Source organism: Pogona vitticeps, chromosome 5, assembly GCF_051106095.1.
Source record: "Pogona vitticeps strain Pit_001003342236 chromosome 5, PviZW2.1, whole genome shotgun sequence".
NCBI classification, from domain to species: Eukaryota; Metazoa; Chordata; class Lepidosauria; order Squamata; family Agamidae; genus Pogona; species Pogona vitticeps.
This window is the reverse complement of record NC_135787.1, coordinates 33769442-33788419: the sequence shown is the minus strand read 5'-3', so window position 1 is coordinate 33788419 and position 18978 is coordinate 33769442. Positions and strand designations below refer to the sequence as shown.

The 18978-nt window shown below is 38.6% G+C and overlaps 1 protein-coding gene across 3 annotated transcripts in view; it reads right to left on the bottom strand.

The window, feature by feature from the left end:
• The window catches only part of LARP1B (La ribonucleoprotein 1B), a 65421-nt gene that overhangs the window by 14604 nt on the left and 31839 nt on the right, over positions 1-18978 (bottom strand). For 2 of the 3 annotated variants that reach the window (XM_020781522.3, XM_020781523.3), the window contains exons 8-14: positions 11297-11441; positions 10277-10451; positions 9869-10038; positions 7505-7873; positions 5268-5391; positions 1538-1773; positions 1081-1187 (exon numbers count right to left, since the gene is read on the bottom strand). In XM_020781522.3, the coding sequence (XP_020637181.3) occupies positions 1081-1187; positions 1538-1773; positions 5268-5391; positions 7505-7873; positions 9869-10038; positions 10277-10451; positions 11297-11441 (1326 nt within the window). Of the gene's footprint in view, positions 1-1080; positions 1188-1537; positions 1774-5267; positions 5392-7504; positions 7874-9868; positions 10098-10276; positions 10452-11296; positions 11442-18978 lie in introns of all 3 variants that reach the window. The other variant, XR_013536931.1, reaches the window with a different exon arrangement.

The following is an 18978-nucleotide window of genomic DNA, read 5'->3' as shown; positions in this document are numbered from 1 at the left end:
GGCTAAGAAGGACAATTAGAGAGTGACAATCCCTTCCACACTGAAGACAAATACGATCTGTCCCCTGTCCAGTTCTCTGATTTTGCTGATTTCGGGACTGCCTCTTTGCCTCAGCCTGCAGAACAAGGGTCTCTTCAAATTGGGAGAGGCCGTGATGCATCGCCTGCCTCCAGGCTGAACGCTCAGATGTCAAGGTTTCCCAAGACAACGCTAACAATTAATCAAAGAAGTAATTTCACATGAAAATACAATCCTAATGCAAGACCAATAATGTAAAATGTATCATAAAATAGTTTGGCATCATCTATATGTAGTTTGTAAGATTATGTTTCTACAGTTTTTCTATCAAAGTTGCTTTGTATAGACAGGGCTACTCTGTACGCTAGCCATACTTAAATTCCATTGATTTCAATAGCTCTGAAAATACATGTTTTACTAAGGATGAATCCAATCCATTCTATGCTGAGAGATTCTTATTCTGTTCATTTATGTGGAATGTACTAACAAGAAAGCCTGCAGCATATTACTGGCAATACCCACACAAAGCATGAAGTTAACTTTTCCAGAGGCTAGCTACAGCAACAATTTTTTTTAAAAAAAAACATAGGGCACTTTAAAGACTTCATTTGCAGCCTGCAGCCCACGAAAACGTATGCCAGGTAGTCTTTAAGGGGCTGCAGGATTCCATTAAGTTAATATGCAGTCTCCAGATATTGTTTGACTTCAATTCCCCAACCAGAAAGATCAGTTCTCGGGTGGTGATGGGAGAAAGAGTTCGACACAAGGCAGGCATTTCTAGTCCTATAAAGACCCTTCATAATTATGTGTTTATGTGTATACATATACAGACAGGTTTTTCCTTTTCTTTCAGCTACTGCTCATGTATAGTTTCTTGAAAAAAGTGACTATAACTGCAAACATGCAAGATAAAAATTAACTGTATACAAAACAGCTTTTCATGAGATACTTCTGGTTTGTCCTTAGTTTCTTCCTGTTTCATTTTTTTCCCAATGAAGTAAAACAATAATTCTCTCACTTACTCTACAACTTCCACTACATCCACAGAAAAACTGCTGTTACCTTACAGAAGATGTTCTTGGCCTGTGATCCTTAGAATCCATTACCCAACCAACATGACTTTCTAATGGAGGGTTTGTACTATGTCTTGTTTTTCTTTTCCGTCGTGTCTAAAACAAAGTATAACATTATATTTTCCTCATGTGAGTGGAGGCACTTTTCTGAAGACTCACAAGCCTAATTAAAGTCAAGTTTCAAAAATTTCACAGTGTACATCACAAGCATTATGAGGTCACATAGCTATGTATGATTGCCCAACTGAACAGCCTTAACTAAAAACAAGCAATAGAAGTATCTATGTATTTAGTAGTTCTGAACAAATGGTTATTTCCTACATCCAAAGAACAAATATGAAAGAGCAGAAGATTTAAAGAATATGTGATTCAAAAGCAAGACACTCTACTGCTAAAAAAAGGTACGCTATTAGATCAACAGATATTTTCACAATATTTTTCATTACCTTAACATCAATAGATCTTGCTTCTTTAACTACAGGATAGAATCTAGGTGTTTTATTGGGATCTTGTAGTCTCGGTGTACGAGGCGTTTTAGGTGTTCTGGCAGGGTGGATTCTAGGAGATTCAGGAACAGCTGTTGGTAATGAACAAGCCATAGCTGTTGGAAGTAAGGGAGCCATTGTTGTTGATACCATTTCTTGGACACTAAACAATTTACAAGCCAGTTCTTCAGCTACATCTAAAAAGAAAGACCAAAGGATTGAGAAACATTATACATCTTGATTTCAGTTCCCGTAGTTTGCATGAAACTTGTTATATGCAAACTGGACGTGAGGCAGAAATAGGAGATCTTTAACTACAGAGAATCTACTATTGCCAGCGATGGCACCATCCTTTTGTGGGCATAACCTAATGCAGCAAGATCTGGATCATTCTTGTTATGCTAAAGTAAATTATAAATACAGTAGGCCTATTTGAATATAGTGAATTTAAGAAGAGACGACTCACCAAGTCCCCACTGATTCAGTAGGCCTACTCTAGTATGACTTACTACATTAAGCAACAGGGTTTCAGTTAATGGTTGCTTTCCCGTCCCTCCCCTCGAAAGAGAGAAAGAGAGGGTATTCACTGGAGAGCTTAAGCAATGTTATGTGACACAGTCTCATGTCCAATATTTAATATTGTGGCCTCTTACTAGGAAGCCCCTGAGATGCAACTGTGTAGAAGACGCCATCCAAATCTCACCATGATCATGCACCAAATTCTAACAGACCATCCTGAATTTCTCTTATGTGTCTTCCAACTGCCTAGACTCTGCAACATGATCATTTTTCAAAATATGTATATTTATTCCTCCAGACAGCACACATATTCATTTTCCACCTCAAGGACAGGTATTTCTTTAACAAATAATTACAAACCTTTGTTTCAAGAATGTCAACATCTTAAATTATCAGCAACTATTCATAACTTTAATAAGAGAGGCATAGCCAAAATGTATACTATAGACAAGAAAAGCAGTGTGAAGTCTAAAAGGTCACCAGCCTGGCTAACAAGCAATGTGAATGAAGCTCGACATCTTGCCAAAATTAAATGAATCCAAAAGAACAGAAGTTGTAAAAAAGGAAATGTACGCAGACAATAATAATAATAATTGTTTGTTGTCAAGTCAATTTTGACTTATCACAACCCCTTCCAGGGTTTTCTAGGTAAAGAATACACATAAGTATATTATTCCCTTCTTCCGGGGGTTTTCTGGAAAGACAATAAAGTGTGCACAATCAGATGTAAGGAAGTACAGTGGTGCCTTGCTCAACGACAATAATCCATTCCAGGAAAATCGCCGTTAAGCGAAAACATCTTAAAATGAACTTAAAAACCACATTGAAACGCATTGAAACCTGTTCAATGCATTCCAATGGAGTAAAAACTCACCGTCCAACAAAGATCCTCCATACGGCGGCCATTTTCGCTGCCTGTATAGCAAGGAATCCGTCCCTAAACACAGCGGGGAGCCATTTTAAGCACCCGTGGCCATTTTGAAACCCCGACGATCAGCTGTTTTGATCGTCGTAATGTGAAGAATCGGTTCCCAAAGCAGGGAATCGATCTTCGCAAAGCGAAAAAAACCCATTTAGACCATTGTTTTGCGATTGCAATTGCGATTGCAAAAAGATCGTCATACAGCGATTTCGTCGTAATGCGGGGCAACTGTTAAGCGAGGCACCACTGTATCAACACCAGTAATAAAGAATTTTCTTTGCTGCAATAAATACTGGGTAGGTAACTAAGCCGGAAATGTTTTAATGAGAGAAAAATGAGTGAGGCTTTTTTCCATGGCTATCATTCAAAAGAATCCTGGCCTGTTTCTAGAGAGTAAAAATATCTACTGTAAACTATTTTGATTTTTAAAGCTATCCGTTATTAACATTCACGGTTGTGAGAAAATAGCAATTCTGAAACTGAAAATCTGGTTTAAAGATTTAAGTCAATCCATTATGTTCTCTGTTCAAAGTAGCAGAATTCTGTTGCTCTTATGAACTATACATTTCTACAATTTATTTAATGTCTTTTTACCAATGAGCTCGAGGCTGTATATATGCCTCTATTTCTCCTCACTTCATACAACTTCTTAAAAGGCTTATTATATACATATGCATACATATTTGCATAATTCGTCAAACAGTTTCCAATGGGGGAGAAAAAAATTCACCAAAAATTAACAAAGAGTCAGATCAAAGCCAAATTAAGTTTGCACACGTTTAGAAGGTGCACTAACGATTCCAAGCATTTAAAACCGTTTTTGAACCTTTTAAGACACACTTAAAATTGCAAAAACAGACATTGCAAAACTATTGGAATGCATTGAAAAGGTTTCAATGCATTCCAATGGGGGAAACATTGTATCACTTAGCGATGTTTCCTATGGGGATTTTCGCTTAAGGACGGCAATCCGTTCCCATTGGAACGGATTAACCAGTTTTCAATGCATTCCTATGGGAAATGGTGTTACACTTAGTGATGTTTCCCCATAGCGATGTTTTTTTTGGAACCAATTAACATTGTTAAGTGAGGCACCACTGTACAGTGGTGCCCCGCTTGACAACGATAATCCATTCCAGGAAAATTGCTGTTAAGCAAAATCGTCAAGTGGGGAAAAAAAACCCATTGGAATGCATTGAAAACCGGTTAATCCGTTCCAATGGGGAAATACCTCATCATCCAGCAAAGACTGCCCATAGAGAACCACCGATCAGCTGTTTAAAATCGCTGTCTTCCGAAGCAGGGGTCCGGAAAACAGCCATTTTGCAAAGGGAAGCCAGCCATTTTGCAAAGGGAAGCCATTTTGCGGAGCTGGAAAAAACATCATTATGTGAACAAATGGCTTGCGAAGCAGGGATCTAATCAATGTAAAGCAAAAAAAAAAACCCATAGGAACCCTTGTTTTGCGATCGCAAAAATCTCATCGTCAAGCGATTTAGTCATCAAGCGGGGTCATTGTCAAGCGGGGCACCACTGTAAATCCTCATAAAGCCCCTTTCCCATTTCCCACCTCTTCCCCCCCCCACTTTTTTATATTTTTGTTTCTTCCTTTTCCTGTTCAGTATGTCTTTTTTGTATTTGAAACTTAGTAAAATAATTTTAAAAAACCCAGCCTTTCCCAACACACAATCCTTCACATTCACTGGACTACAAACCCCATTGGCCCCACGTAGCATGACAAATAGTCAAGGATTATGTCAAAATATTAGTTGGGCAAAGACTGGGAAAAGACAATGAAAGGAAAATTGAGCCAGGAAATTACTACATAACCCCACTCCGAAAACAACTATTTTGCTGTGATTTCATTAAATTCAATGACTTACCATTTTTGTGATATCTTGTTTATTGATATCTCTTCTGAGATATCAATAAACATTTCAAACACATTTTCTAGGCATAATTACTCAGGCAGACAAGTCACATAGTTCTTTAATATAGAAAGGTCATTGTAACTGAATTTATAAATGTAATCACAGAGTGTTCAATCAGACTGCACATTATGTGTCACTTCCCCACTTAAATGGGGACACAGAAGACACTCGCTTAAAGAATGTTTATACATTTGGGCATCCCCAGAGCAATATCTCTGTCAACTGATCCTACTACCCTAGGAGCAATATTGTAAAGCAACTTACTGCACATACACCATAGCTTTAATAGGACTCCTTTGGTACAATTGTGGATATCTACCTTGCTGAGATCTTGAAGGACTAGGAGGAACTTCCTGATCTGGACCAATTACAGCCTCTGGTATAAGACTCTCAAATTCTTCTTTACTAATGAGATTTAATTTCTTAAAGTTTTCAACTTCTTGCTGAAATGGAAACAGAAACTTATGTAACAATCACTCCTAACTGCAGTCCTCTAGAATTGCAAGGATGAGCTTACATCCAACCTCACATTATCCACATGACATAATTTTTCCTCCTCTTCTTTCACCAGTGAACCCTCTATACTGCCCAAAGATGGGTCTGAAGACTATCCTAATCTGTCCAGATCTGGTTTTGGGGGGCACAGGAGCTGCTATGTGAGGGGCCTCCACCCCTTTATTTTTCCATTGACAAAAACAATTCCATTAGCACACTTAATCCTGGTAATAATGCCTCACATAAATAGGCTACGTAAATATAAACCATTTGATGAATCATCACAAGCAAGCAAAATGTAAGTCAGTCATGTAAGTAACAATGCTTTTTGCTCAGTTGGTGCAAAAGAGTACAGTGGTGCCTCGCATTGCAACATTAATTCATTCCGCAAAAATCGCTGTTGAACGAAAACATCGCTATGCGATATTAAAAAGCCCATAGAAACGCATTAAAACCTGATTAATGCGTTCCTAGGGGCTTAAAACTCACCGTTCAGCGAAGATCCTCCATAGCGCGGTCATTTTCGGTGCCTTTTAAGTGAGGAATCCGTCCCAGAAAACAGCGGGCAGCCATTTTGTTTACCCAGTGGCCATTTTGAAACCGCCGATCAGCTGTGTGAAAATGGTCGCTTTGCGATGATCGGTTCCCGAAGCAGGGAACCGATCATCGCAAAGCAAGATTCCTCCATAGGGAACATTGCAAAGCGATCGCTTTTGCAATCGCAAAAAGTTTGTCGCAAAGCGATTTCGTCGCTAAACGGAACGCTCGCTAAGCGAGGCACCACTGTATCCAGTTTGGGAAAATGAAGTGTGTTAAGGCATTGGGTGAAATAAACTTCTCTTTTCATCTGATGGAAGTAAGATCTTCAGCACTCTCCTCCAAGAGCTGTCTCTGCAAATGCATAGGTGTCTTGATCAATATAGTTTGAAAATGTTCGGTGACAACAAGCTGGCAGCCCTGGTGAGAGGGTGCTAAGATGTCTGGAACAAGAATATGTTTGCCCTTGCACATTTATGAAATGTATACCTTAACTCTATCAAGCTATGGTACAGGTGGATAAAATATTCACCATGCAAGCAGTATAAAATGAGAAAGCCTTTCTGATTTTCTACAAGCAGATGCCAGCTCCTTTTAGAACTTGAGAAGAATTTTCATGACGACCAGGAAGTATAAAGGCTATCTGAAGGACAACTGACATTACCAAACAATTTCTTTTGCTTTCTTTGCTAGAAACCTGAAGAACATTACTATCTTGCAACTTATGGAAGAAATTGCTGTTGATACAGCCAAAGTGTTTTGAATACAGATTAGTGGAAATTTCTAACAGGACAGCTCAATGTCCTGGTGGCTGATCTGTTTTGTTACATCCACCCAAGTATAATAAAACACTGACTTTGGTCCAAGCCTGTAAATCTGGATGTTGGAAGCAAGGCTCGGTTCTCCCTTATCTACTGAGATAAGGGAGAACCAGGTACTTTGAAGTGGTACTTTGTATTCTGTTAAGGATCGGGACTTGGTGTGTCAAATGTGGCATGGCTAGCTGGATCACATGGAGTACCAGACAACTAATACTGTGTTCGAAATAATACTCAGCTGATTACACACCATATATAAAATAATTCTATTTTATTCTAAACAGAACAAAGCAACAATAAAAACAGTATCAACACTCGATTCACAAATCCCAAAACTTTAGTATATTTTCATCCAATGTATTCGCGAAGGCTTTCACGGCCGGGATCTAATGGTTGTTGTGGGTTTTTCGGGCTCTTTGGCTGTGTTATGTAGACTGCATAATTAACTTGTAAATCACCCAGAGAGTGCTTGAAGCACTATGGGGCGGTATATAAGCAGCATGCTTTTTCTTCCTAACATTTCGCCAGTCTCTGTGGCCGGCATCTTCAGAGGACAGCCCTGAACAACCTTCAGAACACGGCCAAAGAGCCCGAAAAACCCACAACTATTTTCATCCACTTAAGCAAATGTTCTCTGGAAAGAGTTATGGCAACAAACCTAGTCATCAAATCATATTCTGTTCAACAGCTTAAATGCATAATTTACCTTCATAGCAACACAGTCATTTTCTGTCTGCTCCATCCACAAATCCTGTTCATAATAGTATAAACCATCATTAATAACTTTGGCAAGTTCTGATGTAATTTTTGCCCGTGAAACATGGTTACCAGTGCGATCACCTCCAGGATGTTTTCTCATATATGGCGGTGTCTGTGTTACAATCAGAATCTTATTTAAGTCCTGATCATCAATTTCATAATCTGAATCACTATCTGACCATTCTGTGAATTTATTTTTTCTGCCGTCTATTTGTTCCATCTCTTCATCAAACAAAAAATCAAGTTCTTCCTGTTCTTGTTCTTCTGAAGGCAGTGGCTGCTGCTGCACCATTTCCTCAAGTGTAGGTACCAATTCCTGAAAATGTTTAAAGTGTTTTATATTTTCAGTGAATCAAAGACACGAGCTAATTCATTATTTTTGAATTACAGTTGAGACAGTATCTAAATGCAAGGAAGTTTAATGGAATGATTAATAGCAGGAATAACAGATTTAGCAACTAAGTCACTAAGTCATACAAAATAGAACAAAGGGAGCCACAAATGATCATTTACACTTCTTACTCATTCAGTATGTATTTTAGGTTTAAAACTGAATTCAAACAATAACGCTTGCACGGCTGCATAATAACCAAAATTCAGAGAGTAGCAAGACATTTTAATGATCAAAAGGAGATCTTATTTTTACTAATTTCAGCAAACATCTGCACAGAAGGATTCAACACCACTGGAATTTAGTACAAGACATTTTAGGATGTGATAAAAAATTAATGAGTGTGTATAAACAAACCAGAAACATTAATTGGCTGGTCCATACCAATATGACCAGCCAATTAATGTTTCTGAGTACACCTAGTCTGACTAGGTGGGGCTCATCAGCCATGGAACGCAGCCCATCTAGGAGAAGGAAAACTCTGATTTCAAACCTCCACTGCCTTGTGGCTATATCCACTCGTGGAAAAGGCTTCAGGAGTTAACCTCGAGGCAAAATCCGGAGCTGGAGTCCCGAAGGCAGTTCGTTTCGTTCTGCCAACTCCTGCGACGTTGCTGGAACCAATTGTATTGGCTCTTGCCTTTCCATTGGACCACTTCAGCAATGTGGAGAGGGGGGATTTGCTGCTTGGGTAACAGCCTATCCTCCTTATTACTTTACCCAGGCTTCATGCCCTGGAGAGGACATTCCTCAATTCAGAGCATGTTACCATGGTCTCTCGAGACTGAAGGATGCCTATGATGATGATGAATGTTTCTGGCTCATATCTGAGCCAACTAGCCTTTTGGGCTGGAGCTTTAGAACACCTCTTATTTGTCTGAAGAACTCTCTTTGTTCTTCAGAGAGAGTAAAATTATTTGCCACTTTTCTACCCACAGTATTCACTAAATGTCCCTGTAGAAAAAAAGTGTGTGGGCAAGACCCAGAGATCCCTTATAAGAAGGACAGCTTAACACTTACATAACATGTGTATGAATAGGACACTTTGGTCAGTCATTTTGAAGAATGTGGTCATGTTAGTGTTGATTTAACATTTAAGGAAGGAGAGTAAAATGCAAGAAAGGCTTCTGCCGAAATAAGGTATCTTATGGATTCTCAGATAGAACAGTTTATTCCCCCTGGGGGAGGGAGGTCTTAATGAAGACTTGAAATATATTATATTTGTTAAGTTGATATCCTCATCAATGGTATATTATAGTATAAGAATTTTTCTGTGTTAAGGTCTACATGCATGCTCAGTAAGCAAAGTTCACATCAATCTAAACAGAGACATATGAGTTAAAGAGGGTTTTCAAATGACTAAAGGACCCTAAGGAATATCTTTGCACAAGACCTTTTGTCCTCAACTGAATAAATATACCTGGATGCAGACAGGCTGGAAAGGGATGAAGGAGAAGGGCAACTTTCAGGTACCACTGCAGAAGGGCACTGCTGACTTTTGTCTAGGGGACTTTCTTCTCCCACGAGAGCTTCCAAAGTCTGCCTGAGGTCTAGGAGCCCCTTTACCCGCCCACAACCTACAAACTCTTGGGGCTCTAATGCTGGCCTTCCTCTATCTCTTCCCACCAACTTCTCTTCCTTTGTGAATATTTTGGTTTTTAAGCTCCAAGACTGAATGCAGATCTCATTAAAATAAATAAAGAGAAATAACATGAGACTAAGCAAATATTCTCACTCATCAAAACTGTCTGACTCATAAAATAAGCCCTCACATGAGAGGGGGGAAATCAAAGCACAGTCTCCACTGAATCAAAACAGTCACCTGAATATACCTTATCTTTCCTTAGGCTGCAAAAAAGAGCTGGAAATACTACATGCATTTTATTTCAAAAATATAGTATTTAGGCCACCTTGCAATACCTTTGGTTTGGCTGGGGATGGACGATGTCTTTTTTTTACTTCTATCCATGGTTCAGAGTCCAGATCTGGCAGACTTGTTGATAATCCTTTGCACATTGTTTGAAGGCTATTTGTTTCAGTGCTTTTCTTAGTACTCTGACTTCCCATTCTTGGAGAGCTTGGTGCAGATTCTACAATTGAGAAAATTTACCAGATTGATCTCCCAGTTCCCATTCTTTCTAGAACAAAACTGGAGGAAGATTAATTGATGGAATTGGAATTAAGTTCAAAATTCAGATACTACAGTACTAAGAGTAGCATATGTTTAATCTCTCGCATAAGAAAGTTACATTTATGTCATCATTCAGCAAAGGCTGAAAAATTTAACTTCACAGTTTGGCAGAAAAGAGGAAAAGAAAAGCATCTTACCAGTATGTGAACCAAATGCTTTGCCTGGTACAAATTCCGGGCAATTGATAAGCTGGGAAAAGTCAGTTTGTGGAAGACTGCTTGAAGAAGGTCCTGGAATTGGCCATTTTTCTGGCTCTACCCTTTTCCTCATCTTCTGATCTACAATTTCTACTTCTGTACTGTCCTTTAAGGCCTAGACAATACAAGTAAATGTTATTAATATAGCTTAACTCAAGTAAACTATAATGCCACTTAATAGTAGGTATTTAGTTTTAAAGAGTTGTTTCATAAAATTAGATCTTTTTCAAACATAAAAGAGAAATATTTTAGAATACTGGGAAATCAGCTGAACAGCCCATGAACAAAAAAAAATGTCCTTCATGTGACACTTTTCATTGTTCCTCTCTAAATCCTGCAGGAGTATGGAAAAACACTTTACTTCCAGTCAGAAATTAGCAAGATTCCTATGAACCATCACTACACTTCACTCTGTATCTTACATTTGCTGTATGTATGTTTTGTTCAATTTATTTTTAAATAAAATTTGTAACAGTTTCCGTTATTCATACTTTGTATGGTTAACAGCCAGAAGGGACTATTCTTTACTTTCTGATAAAGAATTACTAAAGCATTCGGTTTTCTTCCTCTTTCTTTTTTTTAACCTTTCCCAACAGAGTAATTTAAAATATCATCTTCAGTTTAAAAAAGCTTCCCACTCAGACAAATTTTCATTAGCAACTGAGGTACCCAGAATGTATTAATGTACTTTATACAGCCTAGTTTATACTGATGTTACTTCAGCATCTTCTAACATTAAATGTAATAGTAGCTAAAATGTGAGAACTGAGGTACCAAAAAGACAGCTAAAAATAATAATCCAGTCTAATTCATTATTCTGCCACTAATGTTTCAGCATTTAAAATGCAATGGAAAGCCAACATTGAAATATTTTGCTGAACTGCACTTTCTCTGATTCAAGTTCATTAAAAAATTGTACTAGCAAAACTTATATTACTCTCTATAAGAAACTAAATTTACCTCTAATATTAGGTTAACATTTGTAGTAAGAGCCTGGACTCGGTGGAAGCTGGCAATCAAAGAAATCGGCAAGAATCCTCGCTGGTCCATCTTTCTCCTCAAGAAGAAGTCCCTTTCCAAGTTTTCTATACTGAAATAATACTCACTGAAGACAGAAGAATGTTTAGATTAGCTTACTATATACTTTTCTAAACTACCACCACCCTTCATTAAAGCTGACTTACTGAATTCATTCACAATAAATCTTGATCTTTACAATTCATTAGCTTCAAGGTTAAATGATTTGCTGTGGTGTAGGATAAGAAGCAGTTAAAGTTATCTAATATGGGAACCACTATAACAAATCATTTGAAGAGGACAAACAACCACAGAATATATAATTTGAGCATATTCAAGTAATTTACAATATTATATAGTAACAAAAGATTTGAGCCAAAATAATTATGCTTTTTATTAATAGCTAATGAGCTGCATAGTTGGATAAACAGACATGGTACATTGATTGCATCACTGTTTTACATACTGTGAGACTGAGGGTAACAACCAAGGCGTTACACAGAGTGCACCATCTGTCTCTCGTAATAAGGAGAGGGGAGAGGAGATAGACACACTGATAGAAGGGGTGGGACAGTTAAAGTGTGAAGGGAGAAACAGGAGGAGGAGGAACTGAGGTGGGAAAAGAAGAGGAAGAGCGTTGTTGGGCACAGGAGGAGAGGGGAAAGGCACAAGGTGACTTGGTAGAGTTGGTGGAGGAGGATCCGTGGACGAGAGAATGGGTTGAGTTCAAAGTACCAAGGGAATATTCTGAAAGAGAGTGGAGAAAAAAAAGGTATACGGGAAACCACCATACTGAGGGGAGACAGAAGAAAGAAAAGAATATAAAGTACGGCTGGAAAGAGAGGTACAGAGACAGGAGAACAGGAGATGTTCGGAAACTCCTGGGAGATCCCATAGGAACAGTCCATTCCGACCACCACAGAGACTAAACAAAAGCATGAAAGTTTGGGAGCCACAGGCAGCATAAGTTTACGACCCACAACAATGACATTTCTCAATGCTCATACATTGGGCTACAGTCCTAAATGGAACCAAGAAGTTATGGGTTCATCTCATGATTAAAGAGGATTATTCTGGTTATGAAACTGTTAAAACTTGTGAGTTGTTGATAAAGCCTGAAACGCAAGATATGAACAAAACTGAACCAGTCAACTTGCTAGTGAATACGAGGGGGTGCTGATAAGTACTGAGCCTTTCCCAGAAAAAATTGAGCTAGGAAGCTATAAACTGCAGGGTGTACTGGCCAATTGGTCTGCATTCAATGGTGCAAAAATCAACTACCTATGATTTTAACTTATCTTTCATGTTCAGGTCCAAAGTGAACATGGCAGCACCTCTAGAAAAGTTCAATGTGGAAGAGCATAGGATCATAATCAAGTTCCTGTTTCTCCAAGGGAAAGGTGCAAAGCAGATCCACGAGGAAATGTCACAAACTATGGGTGACAGTTCGGAAAAGAAATGGGAGTGCCTGACCACCTTGTCTATCTCCTGAGAAACCTATATGTGGGACAGGAAGCAACAGTTAGAACTGGATATGGAACAACTGATTGGTTCAAAATTGGGAAAGGAGTACGACAAGGCTGTATATTGTCCCCTTTCTTATTTAAGTTATATGCAGAATACATCATGCAGAAGGCTGGACTGGAGGAATCCCAAGCCGGAATTAAGATTGTCGGAAGAAATATCAACAACCTCCGATATGCAGATGACACCACTCTGATGGCAGAAAGTGAGGAGGAATTAAAGAACCTTGTAATGAGGGTGAAAGAGGAGAGTGCAAAAAACGGTCTGAAACTCAACATCAAAAAAAACTCAACATCAAAAAAAAAGATCATGGCGACTGGTCCCAACACCTCCTGGGAAATTGAAGGGGAAGATATGGAGGCAGTGACAGATTTTACTTTCTTGGGCTCCATGATCACTGCATATGGAGATAGCAGCCACGAAATTAAAAGATGCCTGCTTCTTGGGAGGAAAGCGATGACAAACCTTGACAGTATCTTAAAAAGCAGAGACATCACCTTGCCAACAAAAATCCAAATAGTCAAAGCTATGTTTTTTCCTGTCGTGATATATGGAAGTGAGAGCTGGACCATAAAGAATGCAGACCGCCGAAGAATTGATGCCTTTGAATTGTGGTGCTGGAGGAGGCTCTTGAGAGTCCCCTGGACTACAAGGAGAACAAACCTATCAATTCTAAAGGAAATCAACCCTGAGTGCTCACTGGAAGGACAGATCCTGAAGCTCAGGCTCCAGTACTTTGGCCATCTCAGGAGAAGAGAAGACTCCTTGGAAAAGATCCTGATGTTAGGAAAGTGTGAAGGCAAGAGGCGAAGGGGACGACAGAGGATGAGATGGCTAGACTGTGTCTGCGAAGCAACCAACATGAAATTGACACAACTACGGGAGGCAGTGGAAGACAGGAGGGCCTGGTGTGCTCTGGTCCATGGGGTCATGAAGAGTCGGACACGACTAAACGAAACGACGATGGGTGACAGTGGCCCTTCATATGCAACAGTTTACCATTGGGTTGTCAATTTTAAAACTGGCCATTTCGGTGTTGAAAGTGAAAAACCCAGTGGAAGGCCTGTTTCTGTCTCTGTGCCTCCAAATGTGAAAGCCATCCATAATATGATCATGGAGGACCGCCAAATATCAGCCAAAAGTATTGCTATATATCTGAGAATATCACGTGAGAGAGTTGGTGCCATTATCCACAACGACTTGGAAATGAGAAAGCTGGCAGCAAAGTGGATCCCCACACTTTTGACAACCGAATAAAAGAGGAAACGTGTGGAGTCATCGGTGGCTGTTTTGGAACATTTTGCAAGAAATGAGTCAGATTTTCTGGGTAAACTGGTAACTGCTGATGGAACATGGATCTACTGTTATGATCCTGAGACAAACGAACAGTCTAAGGAATGGAGGCACAGTGCTTCCCCCAGGTGAAAGAAGTTCTGAGTGCAAAGGTCAGTGCAGAAGCAAATGGCAACAGTTTTTGGGATAAGAAGGGAGTTCTGCTGGTGGACTACCTCCAACAGGGTTCAACCATCAAGGCAAAATATTACTGTGCCTTATTGACAAAGTTGAGGCAAAACATCAAGGAAAAACGTTGAGTAAAGCACTCCAGAGGTGTCATCCTGTTGCATGACAACGCCTCGTCACACAGTGTAGGTGAAACAATGGCAAAACTGACATCCTTAGGCATTCAAGTGATGCCCCATCCACTCTATTCTCCTGACCTGGCTCCTTCTGACTATTATCCATTCCCCAAACTCAAAAAACACCTAAAGGGACAACAATTTGGGAGTGTTCTTAAGGCAACGAATGCTGCAAATGAGTGGTTACACCAACAGTCGAAATAATTTTATTTGCAGGGACTTAAGAAGCTGCAGGACAGATGTCGCAAATGCATTGACTTCCTGAGGGAATATGTAGAATAGTGTGGCAGTTACAGCTTCCAAGCTCATTTTTTTTCTGGGAAAGGCTCAATACTTTTCAGCACCCCCTCATAAACCTGTTTATTTGGAAGAATTTGGTTTGCCTGATTTTTCCGTGACCAATATTGGGAAGAAGAAGGTGGAGAGTGCTGGACATTATCACACATACAGAACAGAAGTGACTGCATAAATGCAAACAAAAACCAAACCATATCATTTTGTCTCTTCACTAAAGATGGTCAATATCCTCTGGTACAACTACACAACAGGTGCAACTTTGGGAGGAAAGCTGCCTCCAATTAAGAAATCTTTGTAGGCCACATGACTCTAAACAATGGATAATACCTATATAGATTAATATTTGGCAATGTGCTTCCAAAAGTTACATCATTTGTGTTATGTCACCATAATATGGCAAAAGGATTTTGGCCAATGTTTATGTAGTTCTGAGTTGTCACCACCAAGGCCATGCATTCAAGCAAGTTTATTTGTGGTTTTCCTTCAACTCAAAATATTCGCAATGAAAAAGTGAGCATGTATATGGATGAAAATGCTGTTGCTTGGCACAGTAAAACACAATAATTAGGCCCACCGAAACAGTGAGGATTTGGTGAGTCATCTCCCTTTATAAATTTCAAATAAGCACACTCTAGTTGCAGCTTACAAGCAGTAGGTCACAACTAGAGTAGACCTATTTGCATCAACAGACTTCCACAGGAGCTGACTCACAAAATTTATTTATATTTTTTATTTATTATTTGACTTCTACCCCGCCCCTCTAGACAGAGTCTACTCAGATAAAATCCCCATTGATTCAATACTACAGTGTGATTTACTATGCTAAGCAACAGCATTTCATCTTATATATATTAATTCTTTTTATTATGATCCTGTTTCAATTAGAAAAAATCACTTAATTCCAGGAAGAATGAAAGCATGATAAAAAGAATACAGTGTTTTATAAATATTTAAATCATATTACCTTAATATCAACAAGGAACACATACAATAACAAGAAACAAAAACTGAAGCATATAGAAGTAATGAAGCAGCTCAGAAATAATCAAAGAGACTAAGCACACATCTCAGAGGACTAGAAAAAGATACAGGTTTTAGATCCACATTATGTTTTTTAAAAAAGGAAATATAGTTATTACACGAGTTATGGAAAAACTCCAAATTGTTATAAAATCCTAGTAAGAAATATTCATTCTTGCATTCATATAAGTAATAAATGGCTCTCAAAAGTACGTGATGATCAAAATGCTTCTATTAAGAAATGTGAGAAATGTAGAACAAAATGTATAACATAGCTGAATTGAAAAAAAAAGTGAACCTGCTCGTAACAGGAAACTAGCATGTTATTCAGAAGCTGTAAGTGCTTAAAGCAATCAACATGATTTAAAACTGACCAAAGGCAGAAATGGAGATCAATAGACCAGAAAACATACTAATGACAGAAATACTATTAAGATGATGATTTACTAAACCTGAGTGCTGATGAACCAACAATATGTAGCGGACACCCTGCCTTCCCATATATGTAAGGGTATTATTCTGCACCAATGGGAGTTGGTCGGAGGCGGAGCCAACTAGATGGAAGAGGGTCTGTAGCAGAGTGTGAGGGAACATCGACATATATAGGGTTTTTGACATAGAGAGAAAGGTTTGACAAGAAAGGAAGATATTTTGAATTTGAGGCAGAGAGAATTTAAGGAGTGAATAGTTAAGAGTGTTAACTGTATTAGTTAAGATAGAAGAGGCTACAGCAGTGATGGCAAACCTACAGCAGGTCTGCCACAGCTGGCACGTGGAGATCTCTCCCTGGGCACGCGAGCAGAGCACTACCGCCTACCCTCACTCCCTGCAGCTGAACCTCAAACTGCACAATTGTAAGCCACCTATCCCTGCTACCTTCCTTGGTTGCAGCACTTGTAAATCAGTTCTTTTACAGATCGGAGATAAGGTTGCTTTATTGTTTTCTACTGTAGAACAGCCCGGGGCAGTCAATCCAGCTTGTGAATTACTACTTTCCCCGGACTTGACTGCAAGCAGGAGGGAAAGCTCCAATTAAGGCGGGAAGGAAGGTGCGAGAGAGCGTCGGGTGGATTAATCAAGCTTGTTTAAAGGTAAGTGTGATGGACAGCTCACGCATCACTCCTGTCCATCAGGTTAGAGCAATGGTGTGGGAGCCTATGACAGGAGATGTGATGTCAGAACATTTGAAAGAAAACTGCAGGTTTTTGAGAGAGACCTTGGAAATGGGCAGCTGAAATATTTTGCAAATCTAAAAATATATTTGGATAATTCTACAACTTTTATGGACAATCCTACAAGCCATCAGGAAATCTGCAAGGAATTTTCTAGTATTGTAGCAGCTGCAAAGGAGAATTTTAGGAACAGATTTTTACAGTTCTGTAAGATGGAGACAACTCTTTGTTTTCTTACTTCTCCAGATAAAGCCGAATATGAATAACTTGATATTTCCTGCTTACAATGGTTAAATTTTGGAAATCTGGAAATGGAGCTATTGGAATTTCAAGAAAACTATCTAAAAAAATAAATTCTATGACCTGCGTGCAACACTGGAGAAGATAGAGTGTGAAATGATGACAAAGCACAGAACAGTTGGTAGTTCTGAAAATGAAATCTTTAAAGTGTGGAATTCTCTGCCAAATAATTTTAAGTCAATGAAAGCACTTGGGATTGCTCTTCTTACTTTGTTTGGGTCATCTTATGCTTGTGAGCAGCTATTTTCAGCTTTGAATTATATCAAATTATATCTGTATACCAGAAACAGACTGACAAATGACCTGAGTGCTGCATGTGTTGCTCTCAAACTAACAGCGTATAAGCCAAGGTTTGACAAATTATCAGCATGCATACAACATCAAAAATCACATCAATTGTGCAAAAGCATGCCATGTTGAGTATCCCTTTTAAAAAATACATGCACATAATTATTTTTGAAGTTTGTATAAATTACCTGGCTTCAGGCTATGTGTACATGTATTACTTTAATATTTTTTTCCATTTACTAGAGTTAATGGTTATTTTTCAATAAAAAAGGGTTTGTATCATTGAAAGTTCTGTTATTATGCTTTTCTTTAAAGACAAAAGGTGTTGTTTAGTTCAGACAACTGTCTGAGTTGTTTTTACTAAACTAAAACCTCAGTATTCAGATTTAATTGCAGTGTTGGCACTTCGAAAGAAATAATTTGGTTTTGTGTTGCCGTTTGGGCACTCAAACTCAAAAAGGTTCGCCATCACTGAGCTAAAGGAAAATACTGAAGCTTTGTGTAACTTTAAGAATGTGCTTAGGAACTATTCCTAAAACAACTTGTAACCAATAAACCTGTTTTTATTTCAAAGTTAAATACTGAATGGACCTCAGTCTTTCATAGCAAATATAGTTGGTAAAGAGATCAACTGGTGTCAACAGGGTAAAAGACGTGTTGGGATACTCACATGAGCTCTTTGTCTGGTGAAGCAAACAGGGGCCATAGAGTAAACATTACAGATACTAATGACAGAAATACTAATAAGATGATGATTTACTGAACTTGGGTGCTGATGAACCAACAATAACAGTTCTTCCCCTAATTAAGGCATATAAACTGTGACACTGGAAAGACAGCTTAACTGTAGCATGGAAATGACAAGACAGAAACAACATATATAAAACTGAAATTGTAGAAGGGGGCGGTCATATTAATCTGTGCAAGCATTATAGGTAAAAGCAAAATAGAAATAAAAAGTAAAAAATAGACAAAAATGCGGTGGCACTTTAAAGACTAACTTTTATGTTTTTAATGTGAGCTTCTGTGGACAAGTCTGATGAAGTGGACCTGTCCATGAAATCTTAAATTAAAACACGTAAAAGTTAGTTTTTAAGGTGCCACCATGTTTTTCTCTTTTTTAACTTTTTAATTTCTATTTTCCTTCTACCTATAAAATTGAAAATGTTGCTAAGAAAGTTTTTTTTCCCTTCAGCCTGAATGGGTATTGAAGACAGCAGAAACAACAAAACACTACATCAGCCTCAACAATCAGGACTGACAAGGCTCGGAAAAATAGAATTGTTGGCAGGTGGTATGCAATAAAATCTGAAACAGACAGACTCTTGTCAAATATTTTTAGTTCTCAAAATGTTTTTTTCCTTACTTTTGCACCTATCGCAACAAA